This window comes from Triticum urartu, chromosome 2 (genome assembly GCF_003073215.2).
Source record: "Triticum urartu cultivar G1812 chromosome 2, Tu2.1, whole genome shotgun sequence".
NCBI lineage: Eukaryota > Viridiplantae > Streptophyta > Magnoliopsida > Poales > Poaceae > Triticum > Triticum urartu.
In genome coordinates, this window is record NC_053023.1 from 583,063,485 (window position 1) to 583,072,828 (window position 9,344).

At 50.5% G+C, this 9,344-nt stretch overlaps 1 protein-coding gene across 1 annotated transcript; it reads left to right on the plus strand.

Annotated features, from left to right (window-relative positions):
* The first annotated feature begins 569 nt into the window (after positions 1-569).
* LOC125533696 lies at positions 570-1,989 on the plus strand. The gene is made up of 2 exons (XM_048697063.1): positions 570-1,006; positions 1,124-1,989. The coding sequence occupies exons 1-2, from the start codon at positions 951-953 to the stop codon at positions 1,818-1,820; spliced, it is 753 nt and encodes a 250-aa protein (XP_048553020.1). The 5' UTR covers positions 570-950; the 3' UTR covers positions 1,821-1,989.
* Positions 1,990-9,344: the final 7,355 nt, after the last annotated feature.

Here is a 9,344-nt window from a genome sequence, read left to right on the forward strand (position 1 = left end):
CGCAGATGGGTGTTGCAAGCTCCAGGGGGCGTTGTTCTCAAGCGCGGGACGCGGTTATGTAAGGGTCGGCGATGAGATGGTGGTGCTTCGTGGTTAGGGCGTATCACGTGTTCTGGGCCTCCTCTCCCTGTATGAGTTGATGCGACCGACCTGGGTGGGTGGGTTTCGACCGGCGCCTAGCGGTGCCCAAAATAAATCAGCGCATCTTGTTGCTTTGTCAAATTGTGATGAAACCAAATCTGGAAGAAATATATAACATCAATCTTTAATAGTTATGTGTTTCCTTAATTCGCCTTTGAGGTTTAAGGGCGCTATAATCTGTTTCCTAAATTGCAGAAGTGAAAGGCACCTTAAAAATAGCCCCTCACCTTAAATATAGGCATCAGCGTATCAGGCACCCTCAGGCATGATGTCCACGACACTGTCAAATCTGAACGTAAGTAACACTCCTACCAGCCATTGGACCTTAAGTTAAAAATTGACGGCTCATGCGGACTTGGTGAACAGGGTACATCAATCGTATGTATGTTTTGCATTGCACACACACTTTTCAGTGTGACGTTACATAGCACCATCATCAAATCTTCAGTGGTAATTCAGTTCCCTGCCCCACCACAGGCCCAGAGTACATACTGGGTCTTCCTGTTCCGGAGTTAAGTTTTGGTATGGTCACCCTCAAAAAACAAAGTTTTGGAATGGTCCCCTGAAAAAAGCCTTATTCCCTCCAGAGAACTTCGACATGCTCCTGCGGTGTACTGCTCCAAGTGCAGCCCGGAGCAACGAGACCAAACTGCCCCTCGTCTCCAGGCCTTAACTTAACTAACTCCAGCCCCAGTGCTCGCATGACCATGGATCCTCTCACTCGCATCGCATGCCAGTAGGGAATGTGACAGCCTGATGTGACCTCGGTTCAACTCCTCACCGCCTTCTCCCCGCGCGCGCCGGCCCAGATGTTCCTCCACCACCTCTTGCTGCAAAACATGGCCAAGAACACACACCAACCAAGGTACGCACCCCCTCCCATGTCCCATCGATCCTGTGAGCCAGCTCGCGTGTGTGCGCGCGCGCTCATGTTTTGATATTTTTGGAGTTGGTGTCGGCTGACGTGATGGCTTGCATGCAGATCGAAAGACGGCAGAGCGAGAGGCCTGTCCAAGAAGTCGCCGTGGTACCAGCGCGCGGTGGAGCTGCTGCTCCTCATCTGGAAGCAGCCGGCGGGGGCGCCGACGACGACGAAGGCGGCCGCGGCGGCGGGGGTGTCGGCCACCGGCAAGGCTGCGGCGGCGCCGGCGCCGGCCGGGCCGGGGAGGCTGCGCAAGTCGTCGTCGCTGAACGTGGCGGCGTCGTTCACGCGCGTCTGCCTCTGCGCGCCCATCTCCTCCTACAACGAGCCGTCGCTCTACTTCCAGCCGGGCGACGTGGCGCCGCGCCGCAGCTACAGCTACCCGCGCGCGTCGTCGGCGTCGGCGTCCGGGTGCGGCGCGAACGCCAACGCCAGCCCGCTGGTGGCCCCGCCGCCGGGCGCTGAGCCGCACCGCGGGGCGGCGGGCGGCGGGGAGGCCGCGCGGCGGCCGGTGTTCCGCGGCAAGTCGCTGACGGACGACCACCTGATGCGGCGGTTCGTGGTGGACGAGGGCGCCACGCGGCGGCGGAACCAGATGGAGGTGATCCGGCGGCGGCACGCCACGGCGGCCAAGCGCCGGCGCCTGGGCCCCAGCCCGCTCCGCCGGATGGTGCTGGCGGAGTCGGAGTCGGAGGGCGACGACGAGGCGGTGGCGGAGACGCAACAGCGGGAGCGGAAGCGGGCGTCGGTAGCGTAGCACCGGCGTGGCGTGAAGCTTCCTTCCCCTTGCTCGCTTCCCGTTCACTCACTCACTCACTCACCCCTCGTCGTTTTCCTTTTGTTCTCTCTCACTCACTTGTGTTGTTGTCGATATCATGTCACGCATGAACAAATTTGAGCAGCGATGTTTTTACTGGTGCACGCGACGTTTGGTGCCTTCGTGTCATTTGCTGTGTGTGTTTCTGCTTCTGATTCTGCATCTCGCTTTTGCTGCGTGCCATTTCGCTCTGGCCCGGCCCGGCCGCCGGCAAAGTGAAAGCGCTGTGGTAGGTACCGGACGAACGGCCGAGCAAGAGCAACCGACGCAACGGCTAACGCCCGCGCAGGGCCCCGCGTGACGGCGAGGGAGCCAGCCAGAGCCGCCTCGGCCAGGCATTTAATCGGATCGGTTCAGTGGATGGAGGTAAATGCGCGTACGTGTGATCGGCATCAAGTATGAACAACCGGGAGGATACGAGCCCTGCCTGCCGTTGGGCGCCGCAGACGTGCTACGAGCAGCCCAATTAAGGGCCGAACGTTGAGAACGAGACCGGACAGCGCCCGCCGGCCGGCCGGCGGTCAAAACACCGACGCGCCGCGCGCGCTCCCGGCGTGCCTTGCCCGGCGAGAGCTCGCGAACTGGCCCGTCATGCAAATGCAGTGCGCGCACCTCGGGAGCGCGCGCGCCACCGTCGAAACGGCCATTTCGAGGAAAGATCAGATCGTGAGCTGGGCCGGCAGCTGACGCGCTGCCGTGTATCGGCAAGGAAGGAAGGTTCGGCCGACCCGTCGCAATCACCACATTCTCGAGAGCGAGTTATATGCCGGTGTGTGGTACGCTTGGGCAGGCGCGAGGCGGCTACAATATTGGCGTGCAAACAGCTCTACACGCCGCGAATAACATAGCATAATCTGAACCAATCCGCCTCACTAAACAAAAGGATTGTGGTACGAGTAGGCTGTAGGCGTGCATGATTGATGTTTCTTGCGCTTCTTTTCGGCTGGAAAAGCAGACCAAGCTGGTCTCGTCTCTCAGCAGTCAGCAGTGAACGACGAATAGTGTGATTAGTGGGTTTTTTTTTGAGGGGTTAGTGTGATTAGTGGTGGTGCTACTCCTACTAGCATGTAGCGGCGCCGGCAGCGGGCCCACCTGCTTTCACGTCCAGCTTAACCTTTTCGCGCCTATGGTAGAGTGGGCCCTTCCGGCGTTCGCTTTCCGGAATTAGGAGTAGTAGCGAACTAGAGCATGCTCCTACTAGTACTAGTTTTTTAAAGCGTGGGCCATCCTGATTAAACAAAGCCCGTGGGCTTGTTCTGAGCCCGGGAATCGGGGATCCCCCCGCGGCGGCCGTCGCTAACAAATCTCGTTTGGACTCTTCGGTCACGGGCAAACAAGTCCTGAAAAAAAAAAGAATCACGGGCAAACAGCTTGAAAAATCCCAGGACGCCTTTTTTTTTCAAACGAGATAATACCGCTCTCATACCGGAGTCGGCCTAACCCTATCGATGACAGTCGAAAAGTCTTCATATACATGTTCCTAAGGAGCAGCGTCTCATAGTCGTAGCCGCCTTTGTTAAACCCTGGAATCGATCGAAGAATCTAAACATGCATATCTTCAAGTTGACCATGTTAAACCCGTTGAGGATTATGAGCTCCTTGAGAAAAGCTCTAATCCTGTCAAGGGTGAGCTCATAGCTCTCACCGAGTATTATGCGCACGCTATCGTCTTTAAGTCACTCAGCGCCACTCCTCCCATTAATTAATATAACTTTGGTGCCTATACTTCTTCACTCGACAATGCATCACTCCTTGAGGAGAAGGAGAATTTGGAAGCTCAACTCTAGAAGGGCCTTGTGTCTTGTATCTGGGGTGAAAAGAGCTTAAATGACCTATCAAGAAATCAAAAGAAATGCTTTGCCAAGGAGGGGACTTGATGATCCCTTGTCCAAGAAGCAGAAGTAGAGCAAGCAGAACAAGAAGAAGGAAAGATGCCCATCCCCAACCTCAAATAATTGCCTTTGTCCAAGAAGGGCACAACCAAAGGGAGAAGATGAAGGATAAGGTTGTTGGAAATATGCCCTAGAGGCAATAATAAAATGGTTATTATTATATTTCTTTGTTCATGATAATTGTCTATTGTTCATGCTATAATTGTGTTATCCGGAAATCGTAATACATGTGTGAATACATAGACCACAACACGTCCCTAGTGAGCCTCTAGTTGACTAGCTCGTTGATCAAAAGATAGTCATGGTTTCCTGACTATGGACATCGGATGTCATTGGTAACGGGATCACATCATTAGGAAAATGATGTGATGGACAAGACCCAATCCTAAGCTTAGCCCAAAGATCGTGTAGTTCATTTGCTGTAGCTTTTCTGAATGTCAAGTATCATTTCCTTAGACCATGAGATTGTGCAACTCCCAGATACCGTAGGAGTGCCTTGGGTGTGCCAAACGTCACAACGTAACTGGGTGACTATAAAGGTACATTACAGGTATCTCCGAAAGTGTCTGTTGGGTTGGCACGAATCGAGACTAGGATTTGTCACTCCGTATGACGGAGAGGTATCTCTGGGCCCACTCGGTAATGCATCATCATAATGAGCTCAAAGTGATCAAGTGATTGATCATGGGATCATGCATTACGGTACGAGTAAAGTGACTTGCCGGTAACGAGACTGAACAAGGTATTGGGATACCGACGATCGAGTCTCGGGCAAGTAACGTATCGATTGACAAAGGGAATTGTATACGGATTGATTGAATCCTCGACATCGTGGTTCATCCGATGAGATCATCGTGGAGCATGTGGGAGCCAACATGGGTATCCAGATCCCGCTGTTGGTTATTGACCGGAGAGCCTTCTCGGTCATGTCTGCATGTCTCCCGAACCCGTAGGGTCTACACACTTAAGGTTCGGTGACGCTAGGGTTGTAGAGATATTAGCACACGGTAACCCGAAAGTTGTTCGGAGTCCCGGATGAGATCCTGGACGTCACGAGGAGTTCCGAAATGGTCCGGAGGTAAAGATTTATATATAGGAAGTCCAGTTTCGGCCATCGGGAAAGTTTTGGGGTCACCGGTATTGTACTGGGACCACCGGAAGGGTCCCAGGGGTCCACCGGGTGGGGCCACCTATCCCGGAGGGCCCCATGGGCTGAAGTGGGAGGGGAACCAGCCCCTAGTGGGCTGGTGCGCCCCCCCTTGGGCCTCCCCCTGCGCCTAGGGTTAGAAACCCTAGGGGTGGGGGCGCCACCCTTGCCTTGGGGGGCAAGGCACCCCCTTGGCCGCCGCCCCCCTTAGGAGATTGGATCTCCTAGGGCCGGCGCCCCCTAGGCACCCTATATATAGTGGGGGGAGGGAGGGCAGCCGCACCTAAGCCCCTGGCCTCTCCCTCTCCCTCCCGTGACACTCCTCCGTCTCCCAGCGCTTGGCGAAGCCCTGCCGAGATCACCGTTGCTTCCACCACCACGCCGTCGTGCTGCTGGATCTTCATCAACCTCTCCTTCCCCCTTGCTGGATCAAGAAGGAGGAGACGTCTCCCAACCGTACGTGTGTTGAACGCGGAGGTGCTGTCCGTTCGGCACTAGGTCATCGGTGATTTGAATCACGTCGAGTATGACTCCATCAACCCCGTTCTCTTGAACGCTTCCGCTCGTGATCTACAAGGGTATGTAGATGCACTCCTCTCTCCCTCGTTGCTAAATGACTCCATAGATTGATCTTGGTGCTGCGTAGAAAATTTTAAAATTCTGCTACGTTCCCCAATAGTGGCATCATGAGCTAGGTCTATGCGTAGTTACTATGCACGAGTAGAACACAAAGTAGTTGTGGGCATCGATATTGTCAATTTTCTTGCCGTTACTAGTCTTATCTTGATTCGGCGGCATCGTGGGATGAAGCGGCCCGGACCAACCTTACACGTACGCTTACGTGAGACCGGTTCCACCGACTGACATGCACTAGTTGTATAAGGTGGCTGGCGGGTGTCTGTCTCTCCCACTTTAGTCGGATCGGATTCGATGAACAGGGTCCTTATGAAGGGTAAATAGAAATTGGCAATTCATGTTGTAGTTTTGGCGTAGGTAAGAAATGTTCTTGCTAGAAACCTATAGCAGCCACGTAAAAAATTTGCAACAACAATTAGAGGACGTCTAACTTGTTTTTGCAGCAAGTGTTTTGTGATGTGATATGGCCAAAGGATGTGATGAATGATATATGTGATGTATGAGATGATCTTGTTCTTGTAATAGGAATCACGACTTGCATGTCGATGAGTATGACAACCGGCAGGAGTCATAGGAGTTGTCTTTATTTATTTATGACCTGCGTGTCAACATAAACGTCATGTAATTACTTTACTTTATTGCTAAAGCGTTAGCCATAGTAGTAGAAGTAATAGATGACGAGACAACTTCAAGAAGACACGACGATGGAGATCATGATGATGGAGATCATGGTGTCATGCCGGTGACAACGATGATCATGGAGCCCCGAAGATGGAGATCAAAGGAGCAAATGATATTGGCCATATCATGTCACTATTTGATTGCATGTGATGTTTATAATGTTTTACATCTTATTTGCTTAGAACGACGGTAGCTTAAATAAGATGATCCCTCGTAACAATTTCAAGAAAGTGTTCCCCCTAACTGTGCACCGTTGCGAAGGTTCGTTGTTTCGAAGCACCACGTGATGATCGGGTGTGATAGATTCTAACGTTCGAATACAACGGATGTAAGACAGATTTACACACGCAATACACTTAGGTTAACTTGACGAGCCTAGCATGTACAGACATGGCCTCGGAACACAGTAGACCGAAAGGTCGAGCATTAGTCGTATAGAAGATACGATCAACATGAAGATGTTCACCGATGTTGACTAGTCCGTCTCACGTGATGATCGGACACGGCCTAGTTAACTCGGATCATGTTATACTTAGATGACTGGAGAGATGTCTATCTGAGTGGGAGTTCATTGAATAATTTGATTAGATGAACTTAATTATCATGAACTTAGTCTAAAATCTTTACAATATGTCTTGTAGATAAAATGGCCCACGTTGTCCTCAACTTCAACGTGTTCCTAGAGAAAACCAAGCTGAAAGACGATGGCAGCAACTATACAGACTGGGTCCGGAACCTGAGGATCATCCTCATAGCTGTCAAGAAAGATTATGTCCTAGAAGCACCGCTAGGTGACGCACCCGTCCCACAGAACCAAGACGTTATGAACACTTGGCAGACACGTGCTGATGATTACTCCCTCGTTCAGTGCAGAACACTTTACAGCTTAGAACCGGGGCTCCAAAAGCGTTTTGAGAGACACGGAGCATATGAGATGTTCGAAGAGCTGAAAATAGTTTTTCAAGCTCATGCCCGGGTCGAGAGATATGAAGTCTCCGACAAGTTCTTCAGCTGTAAGATGGAGGAAAATAGTTCTGTCAGTGAGCACATACTCAAAATGTCTGGGTTGCATAACCGCTTGACTCAGCTGGGAGTTAATCTCCCGGATGACGCAGTCATTGACAGAATCCTTCAGTCGCTTCCACCGAGCTACAAGAGCTTTGTGATGAACTTCAATATGCAGGGGGTGGAAAAGACCATTCCTGAAGTATTTGCAATGCTGAAATCAGCAGAGGTAGAAGTCAAAAAGGAACATCAAGTGTTGATGGTGAATAAAACCACTAAGTTCAAGAAAGGCAAGGGTAAGAAGAACTTCAAGAAGGACGGCAAGGGAGTTGCCGCGCCCGGTAAGCAAGCTGCCGGGAAGAAGCCAAAGAATGGACCCAAGCCCGAGACTGAGTGTTTTTATTGCAAGGGAAGTGGTCACTGGAAGCGGAACTGCCCCAAATACTTAGCGGGCAAGAAGGCCGGCAACACGAAAGGTATATGTGATATACATGTAATTGATGTGTACCTTACCAGCACTCGTAGTAGCTCCTGGGTATTTGATACCGATGCGGTTGCTCACATTTGTAACTCAAAGCAGGAGCTGCGAAATAAACGGAGACTGGCGAAGGACGAGGTGACGATGCGCGTCGGGAATGGTTCCAAGGTCGATGTGATCGCCGTCGGCACGCTACCTCTACATTTACCCACGGGATTAGTTTTAAACCTCAATAATTGTTATTTAGTGCCAGCTTTGAGCATGAACATTGTATCAGGATCTTGTTTAATTCGAGATGGCTACTCATTTAAATCCGAGAATAATGGTTGTTCTATTTATATGAGAGATATGTTTTATGGTCATGCTCCGATGGTGAATGGTTTATTCTTAATGAATCTCGAGCGTAATGCTACACATATTCATAGTGTGCATACCAAAAGATGTAAGATTGATAATGATAGTCCCACATACTTGTGGCACTGCCGCCTTGGTCACATAGGTGTCAAACGCATGAAGAAGCTCCATGCAGATGGACTTTTAGAGTCTCTTGATTACGAATCATTTGACACATGCGAACCATGCCTCATGGGTAAAATGACAAAGACTCCGTTCTCAGGAACAATGGAGCGAGCAACCAACTTATTGGAAATCATACATACTGATGTGTGCGGTCCAATGAGTGTTGAGGCTCGCGATGGCTATCGTTATGTTCTCACCCTTACTGATGACTTGAGTAGATATGGGTATGTCTACTTAATGAAACACAAGTCTGAGACCTTTGAAAAGTTCAAGGAATTTCAGAGTAAGGTTGAGAATCAACGTGACAGGAAAATCAAGTTTTTGCGATCAGATCATGGGGGAGAATACTTGAGTCACGAATTTGGCACACACTTAAGAAAATATGGAATAGTTTCACAACTAACGCCGCCTGGAACACCTCAGCGTAATGGTGTGTCCGAACATCGTAATCGCACTCTATTAGATATGGTGCGATCTATGATGTCTCTTATCGATTTACCGCTATCATTTTGGGGCTATACTTTAGAGACTGCCGCATTCACTTTAAATAGGGCTCCGTCGAAATCCGTTGAGACGACACCGTATGAATTATGGTTTGGGAAGAAACCTAAGCTGTCGTTTCTAAAAGTTTGGGGATGCGATGCTTATGTCAAGAAACTTCAACCTGAAAAGCTCGAACCCAAGTCGGAAAAATGCGTCTTCATAGGATACCCTAAAGAAACTGTTGGGTATACCTTCTACCTCAGATCCGAAGGCAAGATCTTTGTTGCCAAGAATGGGTCCTTTTTAGAGAAAGAGTTTCTCTCGAAAGAAATAAGTGGGAGGAAGGTGGAACTTGATGAAGTATTACCTCTTGAACCGGTAAGTGGCGCAGCTCAAGAAAATGTTCCTGAGGTGCCTGCACCGACTAGAGAGGAAGTTGATGGTGATGATCATGAAACTTCAGATCAAGTTGCTACTGAACTTCGTAGGTCCACAAGGACACGTTCCGCACCAGAGTGGTACGGCAACCCTGTCTTGGAAATCATGTTGTTAGACAACGGTGAACCTTCGAACTATGAAGAAGAAATTGCGGGCCCGGATTCCGACAAATGGCTGGAAGCCAT

What these genes read in the sequence shown, in the direction of transcription:
- LOC125533696 (XM_048697063.1), top strand. Translation starts at nt 951, where the DNA reads ATGTTCCTCCACCACCTCTTGCTGCAAAACATGGCCAAGAACACACAC. An exon ending in AAGAACACACACCAACCAAG is followed by an intron (nt 1,007 to 1,123) that starts GTACGCACCCCC and finishes GCTTGCATGCAG; the next exon opens with ATCGAAAGACGGCAGAGCGA.